We start from the raw sequence: 17,500 nt of genomic DNA, 5'->3' as shown, positions 1-17,500 counted from the left end.
GTTTTCCAGGTGGGAGAGGGAATAGTGGAGGACAGCAGCGATACACACGTATGCCCATGCCGACATGGGCATACGTGTGTGCACTGTAGGTCATGGTGCTAGACCACTGGTCCACCCCAGGCCATGGTGCTAGACCACTGGACCACCCCAGGCCATGGTGCTAGACCACTGGACCACCCCAGGCCATGGTGCTAGACCACTGGACCACCCCAGGCCATGGTGCTAGACCACTGGACCACCCCAGGCCACCAGTGTTTTTTTTCAATGTTTGTATTCAGAGTAGGTGTGGGGAACTCTGAGCACAGTGTCAGCGAGCCAAACAGCCTAGAAGAGTAGAAACAGTCACCACAATCACTAACAAGCTCGTCTAACCGCCGGTGAAGAAAGAGATCGTTGTTTGTGTTTTTGTTACTTAAAGAGGAGAGACATGTCACCCTCGGTCGACTGCATACACCGCCTCGTTCGCATCCCACAGAAAGAACAGAATCTAAAGGGTTTGTTTTGACAGGGACACCAACGTGAATCAGATGGATTTGTCGGGGCCATCCACTTGGTGTCAGATCAATAGCAACAAACACAACAAAGCGTCTTTCCCATGGCATTGTTTAGAAGAAGTCATTAAGCTGGCAGGGAGAGCTTCATTTTGGGGCCCCTTGTTTGGTTTGAAATGATAATAGGGGGCTTTGGTATCGATCTGGGCTCATCAGTGGAGGACTGCCTCTCACAAATCCTGGGTGAGAGACAGAGGCAGGGGAGATTGGGGGGGGGGGGGGGGGGTTACAGCTGCCAAGGTGGGGTGTCCCCAGACCTAAGGACTAATTAAGATGTGTGGCTGTCCAATGTCCACCCTCACTCTTATTTATATCACCCTCTAACTGTCTTTCACACATGGCTTGAACCCTGTTTTACCTGTTTGGACAAAAGTGTCTGTTGTATCCCTACTGTCTCCATGTCAGGTGTGAGGGGTAGAACCTGGAATCATGGTTGAGTGGAGACATACAGTATCTCAACCAAGCATCCTTTTAAAGGGCTAGGGTGAGGCACGGTGAGGCAGATGGAGGCAGGGTGAGGCAGAGGGAGGCAGGGTGAGGCAGAGGGAGGCAAGGTGATGCAGGGTGAGGCAGAGTGAGGTAGAGGGAGGCAGGGTGAGGCAGAGGAAGGCAGGGTGAGGCATTCAGTGTCGGATCCTGCGTTTGACATGTCAGTGTGTTGGTGTCTGATAAACCACAACATTTGATGTTTTACTGCCTCTCTCTCTCTTTGTGCGCTGATATCAAAGCTCTGAGACCTCTGTACCCGGGGAGGTTTAAACACTGGAATATCCTGCAGCTCTCCATCCACATGACTGTGCATTGTATGAGGGCCCTCTTGAAGTCCACATGAGTCGACTGTGTTCGCTGTCTGGCTGTGCTGAGAGGCCATCCAGCTGCTACGGCAGCGCCGTTTTAAGAGGAATAGATGAAATTAATTGGATCAGCTGTGCTTTGAGACCATTAAACATCATATGAGGGTATATTTGGCTCATAATGTTTTGGAATCATAACCTCTGGGCTTTTGTAGAATAAACACTGTACTTTAAAGCCCACTCTCCTCTCATTAAAACTGTATGATAAGTAAATACTGCTAAAGGTTGCCATGTTGCTGAGAGGGAGGTTTGGTTTCCTACAGTACAACGGAAATTTGAATTCTGTTTTCCTTGTATGCATATTCAGAGGGAACATTGTGGTCTTCTGTGGCTCAGTTGGTAGAGCTAACAAAGCTAAGGTTGTGGGTCTGTTTCCTGCCGGGACCATATATGTATACTGAAATGTATGCGCTCACTGCAATGTAAGTCGCTTTGGATAAAAGTGTCAGCTAAATAGCATATTTATATATAACATTGCCATACTTGCCATACCACCGTATAGAACAGGGGAGGCTGGTGGAGGTAGAAATCGGAGGACGGGCTCATCGTGATGCATGGAATGGAGCCCTCCTCCAATACGGCATGCATTTTCCACAACAAAGGGAGATGTTGTTAAACTGGAACACAAACAAAGGATTCTGAAGGCCGTCTTTTGAAAGCAGGAGCAGCTCAGAGTGTGCGTCTTTAACACCTCAGTCTATTAACAATAACACAAACTGTTGTCGTTGTGCCACAACTCCACTTAGCCCTTCATTACTGACCACAAGTGTGGGTGAGAGAGAGAGAGAGAGAGAGAGAGAGAGAGAGAGAGAGAGAGAGAGAGAGAGAGAGAGAGAGAGAGAGAGAGAGAGAGAGAGAGAGAGAGAGAGAGAGAGAGAGAGAGAGAGAGACGCAGACGCAGATCCGTAATCTCTAAGGTGGATTTACTCTCCATCTATAGGCCATGTGACCTTGGGGCCAGCGAGGTTTCATATTTCACCCAGGACTGATGTTCCATCGAGAGACAGCTTTTTAAAGTGCCATGGAGGTATAGAGACATTTTATGATGCGGCTCCTTATTTTATGACCAGCCATAAAAAGATGGGAAACTTTTTTTGAAAAGCTTTTTCTCAGCGAAACCTGAGGCAAGCGCAAGGTGATTATCTGACTTCATCTAAACTTTTCGCTGCTGTTAGTCACAACATCAGGCCAGGCAGGGAGGAGAAAACAGAGTGAAAATGACAGTTACACATTCTTTTTCTTTGTCTGTACTTTCTTCTACCCCCCCCCCCCCCCACCCCCCTCCCCGCCCCAAACAAAGTGAGACTCAAATTCTCTCTAGCACTTATGGGTGGAGGAGGAGGAGAAGGAGGAGGAGGAGGAGGATGATATCGCTTAAGCGCGGTGCGCTGTGAGCTGTGCATGCAGGAGACCCCGAGTTCATTTAATTTCAGATTTTCAGAGCAGCGCAGAAATGCCTTGTTTCGTTTCTTCCCTCTCCAGGCTGAGCACAGTACTTTCCTCTGGGCCATCTGAGACCAGGGCTCCGTGCCTCTGTGCTGTTTATCACCAAGGCGCTGTCAGAAGCATATTTCCCCCCCTCCAGTAGCACTGATGAACACAATCTTCTCCTTCTGCCAGAGGCTCCCTACGACTTACACTCAGCCTGTAAATGCATTTGGACTATTCTTACAGATATTAGAGTTAGGGCTTTGGAGGGAAAACTTTTGATCATCCATATTAGGTTTGGAGCATGCCGGCTCATGTAGACATTCTGTTTACAGAGAAGGCTCGGGGCTAATGTGGTGGTGTGTGTGTGTGGATGGGGGATGAGCACGCACACACGCACGCACATACACACACTTCTCTCGACAGCAGACCCTGGTGCCGAGGGGCACAGCATGACCCCAAAGCCATTTCATCAAGGCCTGAATGAGGGGGATTCCCTGGGAGGCACAGAAATGGGTTTGATCAGACTTCGTGTTGGGAAAGAGAGCCCTGGAGAGGAACACACACACACACACACACACACACACACACACACACACACACACACACACACGCGCGCCTCTAACTTCTCTGCGTTTATCTGCTTGGTACGGGGCCTGTATGTCCCTCTTACACAGTCAAGGAGCAGTCAGACACTCTTTCATGTTTTTCCACTCTCATCTTCCCTTTGCACAGTGTGGGGTGTATTTTTCACATAGGGAACATGCACATTACTGTGTAGCATTCCTTTGCATGGGGCCGCTGTGTACATTTTACACACATGTGCCGTGTTGTGCTTTCTACACACTCCATTGGCTACGCTTCGCTCCGTAGAGAACCGTGCGCGTGCTGTGAATGTGTTTGGCTCTCTCCGCAAAATCGCAGTTTAAATCGGCAAACTAAATCGGCAAACTAAATCGGCAAACAATTTCTAGGGCACACTTGTCACACGATCCATCTCATCTCTCTGTTCTGTAGAAATAAAATCAACTTTATATATCAGTACAAACCCAACCCCCCCCAAACATAAACTATTTTTATTCTAAGAAAATCTACACAACTGTAATCCACTTCAAACCTTTCATTCACAATAAATGTGAACACGCAATTCCACTCACAGTGTTGCTCTTGGGACAAAACAGTCCTCTCTCCACAGTGACTGGAAATGAAACAGTCTTATTAATTGCTGTTGAAATACACTTCATGCCTGAGTCACTCAAATGACAAGCATCCTTTTAAAGGGCCAGAGAGAACTTGGGTTATATGTGGTTATTATTGAATCAATGCTGCTGTTTTACCATATCTATGCCCGTGGCACTATGCCCTGTAGCAATCGTCTGACCTTATTCCACAGATAGACATATTTAGAGAAGCCAGCCTCTGCAGACTCCCTTTTGTCCTGGTCATGATGGACATGACATGACATGACATGACATGACATGACACAGGTTAATGCCTTAACCAGTACTTGAGTTTACAGTACACCCCTTTGAGTTTCTGGCTCACTTTTATTCTGAAAATGTTTTACTTATTTACTGTTACTAATTTTAGTGCTTATATTTATGTTTACATTTATGTTTATGATTATGTTTACATTTTATCCTTATTACATTCTATTGTTGATGTTGATTGATGTTGTAGAGCTGCTCTGTATACTTGTACATGATGTAAGGACAAATAAACCTGAAACTTGAACTTGTGGGATCGTGACACAACACAGCATGCTGCCGCCGCCTCTACGTGGATGCAGTGGCCGTGCTACTCAGTCACGGCTTTTCACTGTCCTGGTGCCCCGCTGGTGGAATGAGCTTCCCACAACAGTCAGGACTGCAAAGTCACTTCCAATCTTCCGCCGTAGATTGAAAACCCATCTCTTCAAGCTACATCTTAACAGTCCCTCCTAATGACCGCTTCACCCTCACTACCCCCTCTATACTAACCCTAACCCCGAGACCTCTTCTCCCCTGTTACCCCCCTGTACAAGTTCTCTCCTGCTAATAAAATATATATTGTAAAATGTAAAGGAACATGTTGCCCAAGGCTATAATCTCTACCTGGATATGTTCACTTGGAAGTGATTACCCTGTGTCTGCAGACGCTGTTATTTATGACAAAGGCCTGGCTCTTGTCTGAGCAGAGCGCCATGCAATCTGTCATTGTCACTGTCGTTTGTTTACTTACGTCGAGTGCAGCCTCCTGTGTATGAACCGGATAGAGAGAGAGAGAGAGAGAGAGAGAGAGAGACGAGATCTGATGATATATTCAACCCTGACATGAATATAGGATGCTGTTGAGGAAGGATGCTGTTGCTCTGCTGGGCTCTCGTCTGGCAATCTACAGGCGTCAGTGACACAAGGGGGACTTAAAGGGAAAGTTGGCCTCTTTAGATTGCTTCTGTGTTGGTCCTTATAGGATGGCCCTTAGAGGAAGGCCCTTATAGGAAGGCCCTTATAGAAAGGCCCTTATAGGAAGGTCCTTAGAGGAAGGCCCTTATAGGAAGGTCCTTATAGGAAGGTCCTTATAGGAAGGTCCTTAGAGGAAGGCCCTTATAACTAACTGCTTTATTGCTCAGCTCAGCGCATTTGACTCCCTGCACCACTCTGACAGTCCCCCTCCTAGTTCATCTCCACTAAATGCCTTCTCGCTCCGTACTCCGTCCCTCCATCCCTCCATCCTTCCATCCCTTCATCCCTCCACCCCTCCCTCTACCATCCCCCCTCCCCTCCCTCCTTCTGTCTCCCTACGATGCACAACATCGGCTCTACAGACACTGGGCAGGATTGAAGTGTCATAAAAAGCCAATTCAGGTCCCAAATGTGTCTTAAAGCGGTGGAGCTTCTGTTTTTTTCCCTCCCATCTTCCACAACTGCTGGAGCACCGTTCATTGCTCAGTAACCCCACCGGGAAGCATGGCTCCCTGCAAGCTTTAGTGCTCAAAACGGCCTCCATGCAGATAAAGAGATTCTGGGCAGATGCTGAGAGAGTTTTCCCCAGCCAGGCATAAATAATGCTCAAGCGAGGTGTTTTTTTCCATTAGCGTTTTTTTCTCCTCTTCCAGATTCCTATAGAATTGAAATGTATTATTTCCATCTGGGGAAACAAGGAGAAGATGGATTTTAAACATCGTGATCCAGAGCAATTACCTCTGCACTCTAATTGTTGGGGCTGCTTGTGGCGCGATTCATTTGCTGTGGAAACAACAACAACAACAACGATGATGACAACAACAGTAAATTTGATTTCAGCACATATAATTAGGTTTAATTACATGTTTTGAGAAGATTCCGGTGACAGTTATGATAGACAGGGAGGTGCAGAACATAGAATGTACTGACTGGAACGTGCCTGAGATAATAACAAAAGGTATGTGGTTGTAGGAATGAGTGAATGTGTGTTCTTAACATATGATGAAGGCTCATTCATTCCCTCCTTCCCGCCTTCCCTCCTTCCCTCCTTCCCTCCTTCCCTCCTTTCATACGAGATGGCGACTGTGCTGTGCCTGTATGAGCTACAAGCTATGCCACTGGCACCATTTACTGTTACGGGCCCCACATAAAAGGGTTTTCAGAATGAAAACAACCCAGGCTCATCATCCATATGGAGAAACACAAGGGAAGAAGACTGATGGCTGATGTCCATAAAAGATATTAGCCCCACTTCATCCCTCTCTGCAAAGTCACAATGCCTTATTTCCCTCCATTTCTCAACGAGGGGAAAACTTGATTTAGCGTATCGATTGCAGCATGAATGTGCACGCGTGGCCTGCCCGGTGATGAAAGATGAAGTGGGGCTTGGATTTTAAGTGATCCGATTAACCCCGGACTCTGAGCGGCCCCTCTGCTCCAACCAAGCCTTCCCTCTGACATAATATGTCAGTGTACGTGGCGGGCACTTAGAGCGATTAGCATGGTCATCTGTCCATGGCTGTTACCTTGGGCACACATCTCTCACGGGGAGATTCTATTTCTCACCACGCAGGGCGGTTGAGAGCGGATGTCTTAAGGCACTCCAATTATGACAGCCTAAAACCTGCTTCTGACTGGCTATCCTCAAGGTTTGAGTTTACAGCTCAGGGCAGACTACCCCTCAGGCGAGTATGTTATAGTAATCTACAGCTTTGCTCCAGTACATTCACTGATGGTAAGGTTCTGTGTCAGCACAAACCAAAGTCGATTATGATTCCCAGATGACCATTGTTAGCGTCTTTGTGCAGTTGCACAAAAATGTGATATATAAGTGCTTTATATCAAGTGAGTTTTTAACAAGTCCAAATCTCTGTTCTCTCTGTTGAAGCTGTTTGTTGAAACATTGTAGTCTTGTCTTCCCTACAAGAATTCTCTCCAACGAGTCAAATGTTGTTTCTCTCGCTTTAGAGTTACTTGTCACACCCGATGGGTTTAGAAACCCCGAAATATCCACTTGTTCTTCTCTGTGTCGGCATTATCAGGAGTCTGTGTTTGATAAGGTTTTTAAACTTCCTCAGTTTGCCAATGGCAGTTTTTGTGTCAGACGAGCTGCTGCTGTTTCTATCTGCCACTAAGGAGCCCAAACAGACTGGCTCTTTCATCCCATTGTATTTGGATAAAAAGGGAAGAGTTTCCACTTATGCAGACTGACAGTACTGATGAGGACTTGAAGGTCCCCCAGTGGTTTTCTCAACAGAAAGCACACTTTTTCAGAGCAGAGAGGAAGAGGTCGAACCAAAGCACCAATATCTAACTGTGCCTCAATGTACTAAGTCACTCAAGGACATATTGATATTTGCAATTACTTGATTTGAAAAACCCTTCTCATCATGAGGTGATTATCAATAGAATGGGACTCAACAATAAGAGGATCAAAATGTCAGCCGTGTTCTGGGGTAGTTTTACAGCGGAGACCTCCCAGCTGTGTCTGTCTGTGTTTGTAGAGCAGAATAACCATTTGATTGGGAGCTTCATGTAAAGCACGTCTTTAGAGATCTGTACCCTTCGCCAAAACCCCAACTTTTTTTCCCTCCACATCAAGTGATTGCAAAGTGTTTCTGCTACCAATCTCCATTTTGAAGTGTGAGGTTGACTAAACATTATTTGTATTTTTTTTGAAAATGTGTTTTTCTTAAAAGGGTAAGTCCACTAAGACAGGGCTGATGTAGTTCTAAATAGAAACACTTTTTCCTGATGAGTAGTTTGCCTCTTTGCAAGCCTCTTCATGTCGATTAGCAACTGTCCAGGTTGTTGAGTGTTATTTTTCAATGAGAGTGAATATAACTGCTGCCTTGGATAAATGTGGATCGGGGGGAAAATTTAGTAAACAATTATTTTGCCCTTTACCAAAAATATCTGCTATTTTTAAAAGTAAGTCCTTTTCACAATTGCCTTTCCAATTTCACATATCGTTACAGACCGTAAGATATGTAAAGATATTGCTATTGCTCCAGTTTGACCTAAAAGTCAAAGCTATCTCATGTAATTAGGTCGGCTGATGGGGGGAGGCATATGGGCCATGCACGTCTACTACTTCTCTAAGGCTGATGGAAAAGATCCAACCACCAACTCTCTCCCTTTCTCTCTCTCTCTCTCTCTCTCTCTTTTTTCTCTCTCTCTCTCTCCCTCTCTGTTTCCCCCTCTCTCTTTTTGTATGTATTTGTTTGATTAATTATTTATTTGTAAAGTCAAGCCAAGTCATCCACTTGACATACTGTACAAGCACTTACTCTCTCCCTGTCTCTCTCTCCCTGTCTCTCTTTTTTTCTCTCTCTCTCTCTCTCCCTCTCTGTTTCCCCCTCTCTCTTTTTGTATGTATTTGTTTGATTAATTATTTATTTGTAAAGTCAAGCCAAGTCTTCAACTTGACATACTGTACAAGCACTTACTCTCTCCCTCTCTCTCTCTCTCTCTCTCTCTTTTGTTTCTCTCTCTCTCTCCCTCTCTGTTTCCCCCTCTCTCTTTTTGTATGTATTTGTTTGATTCATTATTTATTTGTAAAGTCAAGCCAAGTCTTCAACTTGACATACTATACAAGGAGAGATCTGATTCCTGGGTCGGGGTTGCCTGATCTTACGAGTGTGTACATGGGTTTAGCGGTAGCTCCGCATAGACTGTTTACTAGGAGGTGTGCAGATAGTGGATGATGTTGAGAGGTTGGTTTCAATAAACATTGCTTACTGTGTGTTTAATTCATCAATTCAATCAATCATTAAACCACATTTCTGTCCAGTGGGTTTTTAGATTTGTATTGTTTATCCTGGGGACTCTCTGGACATTTCAATATTCTTGATCAACAGTGTCATCAATCAGTTCACTGCAGAAACATAGTGGACAGCGTTGAAACGTTGCCAGTAGAGACCAGTTGAAATCTCTCTCCCTCTCCCTCTCTCTCTCTCTCTCTCTCTCTCTCTCTCTCTCTCTCTCTCTCTCTCTCTCTCTCTCTCCCTCTCCCTCTCTCTCTCTCTCTCTCTCTCTCTCTCTCTCTCGCTTTAGTTTTATTTCACAGGACTTAAATAAACTGATCTTTCTCCCTCTTCTAATTTCACCTCTCTCTCTCCCCCACACTCTCTTACCCAGAGCAGTGGAACAGTTCGGTGCTCTTGCTCTCGCTCTTACCTCTCCACTGCCTGCTGTGGTAACTGTTCCCTGCCAGTTGCTGCATGACCTCACAGGGACTGAGGGTCAGTCCTTTTAATGTTCATTCAGCCCTGTGTTACTCACCGTGGGCTGTAGGGTAGGGGGCGTCCCATTTTTAAATGGCTGAATCATACAGTAATCCTCTGAATCATACCTGCGCCTCTCTCCACTGTGCCAATCCCTGCTGAGCTTTCTCTCTGCATCCCATACTCAGTAACCCCGTTTTTGTGTGCTTTTCTTGACGTCTTATATCATGCCGTTCAGCAGAGGCAGACTTGTTTATTGCGTGCAGAATTCTATGGCATGAATGTTACAATAGTACAGTACGTGCTCTGTAGTCTGGAGTCACTGTGTCTCTTGGGTTAGGGCTCACAAAGCATGCATCAATACAACATCAGCCAAACGGTGGAACAGAGATCCCTGTTTGATATGTTAGCAGACTACCAGCACTTCACAGAAACCTCACATCGTTTTTATTGAATGTTGGATTTATTATTTTGTTGGTTTCTTGTTTGTGACGTTCTAATATGTCCTGACGTGAACTGTAAAACAATAAAAAGCTCATCTTATCTTACCATATCTTACCAAGTCTCTGTCCTAAAGGTTTAGGGTATGTTCTGGTCCCTGGTTCCTGTCTTTGGGGGTCTTGGTTATATTCAGTGATCTCGTAGCTGACTGAACATGGCAGGATTTGGCGGTGGATGGAGGTCAAGCCGTCGACACAAATCAGCAGCATGTTGATTTGTAGAAACAGTCCTCTGGTTGTGATTTACAAGTGCAGGAAGGACATGAAGTCCTGCCCCTGCCAACTGAGCCTGTGGGGCCACACTGGGAGTAAATCTCTCAAGCTTTACAACAGAGTTTTTACTACGGCGTTGCTGATGTCACATTCTAAACCCCATACTCAAAAAAGCAATTAGAACACATCCTGTGTAATTATTTTTTTTTATTTTTTTACATTTTTATCTTTGCTCCTCACGGGACAACTGTTTGTTGAAACGAAACGGGACAGTGTGTCAGCTCAGTTTCTCCTCAGAGAGAGAGAGAGAGAGAGAGAGAGTGAGAGAGTGAGAGAGTGAGAGAGAGAGACTCATTACATTCTCCTGTACTGACACTAGAAACTACTCACTACGGGCCGGTGTTCTGGACTTGAAATGAAACCTACTGTAGTCCAAGACGAAATATCAAGTTTCAATAGAAAATCTCCATTGAAGATGCATTTTAGTACAGAACTAAACTTAATCTGTGTCCAGAAAACCGGCCCTATAGATACTATACCAACCCTAGTTCATCTCCTGGTCCTATAGATACTATACCAACCCTAGTTCATATCCCGGTCCTATAGATACTATACCAACCCTAGTTCATATCCCGGTCCTATAGATACTATACCAACCCTAGTTCACATCCCGGTCCTATAGATACTATACCAACCCTAGTTCATATCCCGGTGGTCTTTATTCTGTTAGACTGAGACAGACTTTGTGCTCAGTATTCACGCTTTCTTCAGTACCACTCCTGTTGTTGGCGTTGCTGTTGTTGTTGTTGTTGTTGTTGTTGTGCCCTCAGCCCTCAGGCTGGTCCCTGCCAGGCTGCCACGAGCCGTCTCCCTGCACTCCCTGTCCCCCCTCTCCCGCCTCTCCCCCCTCCTCCCTCCCCCCTCTCCCCTTGCGGCACGGAACGACCACGACGGGAAATCAATGATCCTCCATCAGACCAAATATCTGTAGCTTGATGGCGGAGGGGGGGGGGGGGCGGGGGACGGAAGGAGGAGAGGGTAAGGGGGAGACGGGGGACATGCTGGGTGTGTCCAGATCGATAAGAGTGCCTGGTCAAATTCAGCTTCAGCTGTTTCCAGAGACATGGGACGCAGGCTTGGCACCAGGGGAAAGTCAATATGGGTCCGCATGAAATATCTGGGGAGGCGCAACTATCTGGGCTTGGTCCTATTGATATTATTTGGTTGGATAATTGATCTTACAAAGACATCAAAATGTGTTCCCTGACACACGCAGCTGTCTTGCCAGCGGAGAGCGGGCTACTGAGCTGTTTTATAAGGAGAGAAGTGCGTTTCAAAGTGTTTTACGCCACAGTGGTATCTCCCCCCTCAAAGCCCGTTGTGGTGCCGGGCCCGGAGTATGTGTGTGTGTGTGTCTGTGTGTGTGCGTATGTGTGTGTGCGTGTGTGTGTGTGTGTGTGTGTGTGTGTGTGTGTGTGCGTATGTGTGTGTGTGTGTGTGTGTGTGCGCGTGTGTGTGTGTGCGCGTATGTGCGTGTGCGCGTGTGTGTGTGTGTGTGTGTGTGTGGAATGGTAAACAAGGTAGTGGTAGTGTGGAGTGATGTCTGTTTAAACAAAGGAAGCCAGAGATGCACATATAATGAAAGTAGCGAAGCATGAAAGTGATGTCGTATGGAATTGGACTCTTGCAACTTATCGCTTTACATTACCACCCAATTAAAGTGGAATTGGACTGCTTATGCCCAGGGGCACCTCAATGTATAGAAATAGACTCTCTGTGAAGTGTTCAGTATGCTTTCCATGGTCCTGGAGTTCTCTTTCTCCAATCTCTCAGGTTGCCCGATATATCTGTGCAGTATAATTACTTTGCAATTCCATAGTTCAGTAGTTTGTTGTATTACATTATGTGCAATCAGGAGAGTTTCACTTGTGAAATAACACCAACCTCTGTAATCTATACCGTTTAATTACCGTAATACTTTGTAAAAACAAGTTAATGCAATATTTTCCTTCAGTCATTGCCCTGCTGTACATCTAGGTATAGGCACGTACAGGCACCTTCATGTATAGTATTGACTGCTACAGTCTTTCTCTCTTGCGTTTACTTTCCTTCTCTCTCTGTCTCTCCTTCTCTCTTACTCCTTTTGTTTGCTTTCTGCTCAGACATTATTATTGAGGTTAACAGGTTGAAGGTAAACTGATAAATATTTCTCTTTCTCTTGCTCCCTCTCTTTCTCTCTCTCACTTTTTCTCTCTCTTGTGCTCGTTCTTGTTCTCTCTCCCTCTCCCTCTCCCTCTCCCTCTCCCTCTCCCTCCCCCCCCCCCCCCTCTCTCTCTCTCTCTCTCTCTCTCAGTGGCAGACAGTAGGGTGATCCTGGAGGGGCTCCAGAGGTTCGGTCCAATGCCCACCTACCTGCCCGTCAGCTACCAGGTCCTCAATGCAGAGTCTGCCTTCTTCCTGAAGGAGGCCAACCAGGACCTGATGAGGAACTCCAGTCTGCAGGCGCGGACCGAGCCCTTCTTCATCCAGCAAGCCCGGAGGATGCCCTCCATCAACGCCAGCTATGGCCCCCTGTCCGTCCAGCAGCCCATCCCCCTGGACCTCCTCCAGACCCCTGGGCCCTTCAACGGACCTTCCTTCACCTCGCTGCCGTCCTCCTCTTCGTCTCCCTCCCTGTTCCCCTACAACTGGAAGGTCCACACCTTCATCATCAGCGAGAGGATCCACCCCAGCTGGCCCAAGGTGCAGGTGCTGTTCTACGTGGCGGGCCGCGACTGGGACGACTACAGCGCAATCCACAGGCTGCCCTGCGTCCGGATGTTCGCCTTCCACGAGACCCAGGAGGTTCGGGGCACGTGCAGGCTGGAGGGGGAGCTGGGGATGTGCGTGGCCGAGCTGGAGCCCCTGGCCGGCTGGTTCAGCCCCCCGACGGTGAGGGCCGGGAGGCAGAGGGCCACGGAACAAGCCCACGGCACCCCCGTGGAGCTGTACTACATGGTACAGTCCACAGACAGCGGGGAGTGCAGCTCAGAGGACTCGCGGAAGGGCAGTTCCATCCGGACGGAGCAGCAGGGGCCCATGGGGTACTTCTCGGGGCCCACGCCCATGCAGCGTATCGGGAGCGTGCGGCTGTTCCAGCCCCTGCTGGAGCTCAGACTGGACAGTAACTTTGTGGTGATGGTGCCGTCCAGACCCATCAGGCAGAGGGAGACCGTGACCACCTTCCTGGCTCTCTCCAGCCTCTCACCTGTACAGATCTTCACCCTCAGGTGAGTGAGTCTCCCTGGGAAGGTGCAGAGGAAGATGAACTGGGCTATATTTGATCTGATGTGTAGGCATGGGTGTTTGTACACTATTACATCGTGGCTCGGGCACTGTGACAGCAAAAGATAATTATTTCAGGTGAAGAACAGACGGAGATTGATTGTGTTGTGTTTGCCTCCGCTGTCATTCTCACTCTCTTCACACTCTTACGCCGGGTGTGTTTGGACAGTAACCGGACCTGTGAGCTGGCATCCAACAGTCTTCAGGGAGTCTTAGTCATCTAATGAGTCATAGTGAATCATTAGATCTGCTCACGGTCAATGGGCTACGGTTCACCGCCTCTGGTTTCTAAATGTCACAGACGTATCATACAGTATGCCAGGGGTGCTCAACCTCATTCTAAATGAGGTCTACTTTGTCCATAGCCAAGCTGAGAGGATCTAGAACTCTACATCTAAGACTGAAACACACAAGAAAGGGAAACACAGCTCCCCAGTTGTATGCAGGGTACCATTATTCATGGTAGAAACTCACTTTATCCCTATTCTAGAAGTGTTGCTGAGTGGATTGGCTTCGACTTGCTGGATTTGATGTCAATCAAGTTAATGGTCAGAGATAGAGAGGTGAAATTAAAAATGGTTAGAAATGGTTTCGTATTATTTTATTTTTCTCTCTCTCATAAATCAATAATAAAACAGAGATCTAGCAGCAACGAGGTGGTGATCTACCGCTAGCTGGTGATCTACGGGTGTGTCACCACAGCAGAATGCCATGATTTAGTCCATGACAGCTGCTGAGTAAAGTATTTCCTCTAATCTCATACATAGTATTTGAAATAAGTCTGTGCAACACAGTATATCTACACGCAGTAACTACAACACACAGTTAGCAACTAAAGAGACTGTTGAAAACAATGTGTGTGGTCTCGGTCGTAGTCTAGTCCGTAGGGGATTTTAGCAAAATGTACAAAAAAGTGTAAAAAAAACCTGGTAACTTTGGACATCAATCCAGCATTTCCATGGATCCGTTTCTTTTTTCTTTTTTTTTTTCTTTCCAAGAACAGAGCGTGGAGCGCCTCTTTGACTTCTGAACAACCACTGAGACTCTGAGAAACATATCATTTAAGGCGACTGCAGAACAAAGAAACTTGTTATTGATTCATTGAGCTTTGAGTGCTAATTAGAATATGACAAAGCGGCAGAAGACGCTCCACAGGCCACGCCAATGAAGATGTAAGGAATACACATTTCCTCTTCGCTACTTTCATGGCTGAGATCTAAATCACAGGGGATGAAACTGTTAGCGCGCCGTGATAAAAGGCTCTGGTGATTTGTCAACCTGAGCAAGTAGCAAATCAACCAAAACGCCTCACAGCTTTTCCACTTGCCAGAGTGATGATGAACTTTTACTCTAGGTGTTTTTTACTCTAAGTGTTTGGGCTCCGCGTGTGTGTGTGTGTGTGTGTGTGTGTGTGTGTGTGTGTGTGTTTATTGGACTTCCTAACTTTAGAGTTTTTCTTTGAGCCACAGTTTGGCTAAGTTGCTCATATTGTTCAAGGTTAGACGTTTTAGAGGTTAGATTTGCTGTAGGGTTTCCATTGGGAAAGCATGGTATGTGAACTTGAGTCAAACCTACACACCAAACAGCAACTATAAACTATTCATCACCCCCCTAAGCCTTACAGTGGTTCCACTCCAGACGGTCTCCTGGTTATCAGCCATGTTTAAAGAAATGGAGGCTTTGATGGTGTCTAACTAGAACTCTCTGTGCTGTGTCCTCTGTGTAGCCGCAGCCCCTGTGCTGGTTCTGTCTGATGATACGGTTCTAGAAAGGAACCACGTGATTTTACTCTCTGACTGGTACCCAATGTTTGACTGTGTGTGTGACTGTGCCAAGTTCTATAGCCTTCTATAGCCCCTGGAGGTGTTGTGTGTGTGTGTGTGTGTGTGTGTGTGTGTGTGTGTGTGTGTGTGTGTGTGTGTGTGTGTGTGTGTGTGTGTGTGTGTGTGTGTGTGTGTGTGTGTGTGTGTGTGTGTGTGTGTGTGTGTGTGTGTGTGTGTGTGTGTGTGTAATATTGGGCCCAGCTCCAGAGTTTGGGATTGAGAGGGCCATCTGAGGCCTGCTGATAGGGAGGTTTCCTGGAGTTTACCAGCCCTTATTGTGTCTGTGTATGTGTGTGTGTGTGTGTGTGCGCGCGCGCACTGTGACTGTGACCGGCATCACTGGTCGTGTGTATATTCATCACAGGGGAGGCTGGAGGAGGTAGAAATCAGAGGACGGGCTCTTTGTAATGCATGGAACGGAATGAGTGATATCAAACACGCGTGACTCCACTAATTGATTCATCATCATATAACCTTTCTATATTTACCTGTGTCCATCACTACAGTATCTTCTCTCCACATGACTAATTTCATTAGCAAGTTTTTTCTCCCTTGTAATGAGCTGTCTAATCTACAGTGTCTCATCTGATCTGGTCTAGGCTAATGCAATCTTAAGTGTAATCAAATATTCTAATCTGCATGAATGCAATTAGAGCTCTTTAACGGCATTCAACGCTCACACTACACTCCCTCCGATGTTTGCTAATCATTATCGTAAGACCACATCCACCCACACACGTCGTTAAGGCGACTGTGAATTCATGATGTGTTTGTCATACTAAAGTCTCCCAGAGGGATCCTGATCCGTCTCTCCTCCCTCATTAGCGAATGAGAGCTCAGCAACAGGTCGGAGCAGGGTTTACTTCCTCATTCATAATGCAAATGAAAACACAATTTACGCGTGAGTGAATTAACACCCTTTTCAAAAGATGAATAGCCCCAGCTGTATTGTAATACGGCAGGTTCCCCCCCCCCCCCCCCCCCCCCAAGGTGTGCATGTTAATGTTTGCAAATGTATAATGATTACAGTATGGAAGGTAACAGTGGAAATCTCTCACCATGGAAGGGAATCTCGAAAATCATGTGTTAAAAGGCATCTTTTTTGCAGAATTTCAAACTCAAATGTTGTGTTATGTTGCTCACTGGGGACATTCTCCCATCACGGCTCACCCACAATTCTGGAATGTGCAGAATTTTGTCGGCAATCTCAGTGTTAAGTCAATGTTATTAAGAACTTACAGAGACATGCAGTCATGACACGGTCCTCCGTCAATTCGTCACTGGGTTAATCTGATCCTTAACGCAGCTCACAATTCCACGCCTTGCGTCTGTACGGTTGGTGATAGGCCAAAGAGCCGCCTGAAAGATCATGGAGAGAAAAGGTTGGAATAAGGATGTGTCCTCTGCAGCTTATCGCTATGGTTGTTGCTCTTCTCTATGATCTGGTTCTTGTTAAAGGTCACAGAGATAGCTTCACCTCCATCTTCCAATTCTGGGTTCATACTTATCTGGACGTTTTTCTTCATAGACACCCCCTCTCTTGCTCTCTGTCTCTCTGTGTCTCTCTCTCACTCTCTCTCTCTCTCTCCCTCTCTCTCTCTCCCTCTCTCTCCCTCTCTCTCTCTGTCTCTCTCTCTCTCTCTCTCTCTGTGTTTCTCTGTCTCTGTCTCTCTCTCCCTCTCTCTCTCTCCCTCTCTCTCTCTCTCTGTCTCTCTCTCTCTCTCTCTCTTTCTCTCTCTCTCCTACCCTCTCTCTCTCTCTCTCCCTCCCACCCTCTCTCTCTTTCTCTCTCTCTCTCTCTCTCTCTCTCTCTCTCTCTCCTTCTCTCTCTATCTGTTCTGAATGTCTCCTTCCATGTACATATTAGAGCAGAAGCAGAATACTGTATTTCCACGTTTCCATATTTCATGTTTTGGAGGAACTACAGGTCCCTCAACCTGATTATCTGGCGTCTCAACCCTCACTCTCCTTGATCCTCCACCCTCCTCCCTCCCTCCCTCACCCTCCTCCACCTTCTCCTCCGTCTCTCTCAACCTCTCTCTCCCCCTGCTTTCCCGCTCTCCTCACCCGCTCTCCTCCCTCCCTCCCTCCCTCCCTCACCGTCCTCCACCCTCTCCTCCCTCACCCCCTCCATCTG

General features: G+C 46.7%; 1 protein-coding gene across 1 annotated transcript in view; it reads left to right on the top strand.

The window, feature by feature from the left end:
* Positions 1-17,500, top strand: part of LOC310804718 (transmembrane protein 132C) — a gene marked incomplete at both ends in the record, with an annotated part of 98,414 nt that overhangs the window by 11,300 nt on the left and 69,614 nt on the right. Inside the window, one exon of the mRNA XM_083670036.1 lies at positions 12,570-13,485. Coding sequence (XP_083526162.1) covers positions 12,570-13,485 — 916 coding nt within the window. The remainder of the gene's footprint in view (positions 1-12,569; positions 13,486-17,500) is intronic.

The sequence above is a fragment of the Argentina silus genome (assembly GCF_951799395.1).
Source record: "Argentina silus genome assembly, chromosome: 5".
Classification (NCBI taxonomy): domain Eukaryota; kingdom Metazoa; phylum Chordata; class Actinopteri; order Argentiniformes; family Argentinidae; genus Argentina; species Argentina silus.
The sequence above is the reverse complement of the archived record's forward strand: the minus strand, read 5'-3'. Positions and strand labels throughout refer to the sequence as shown.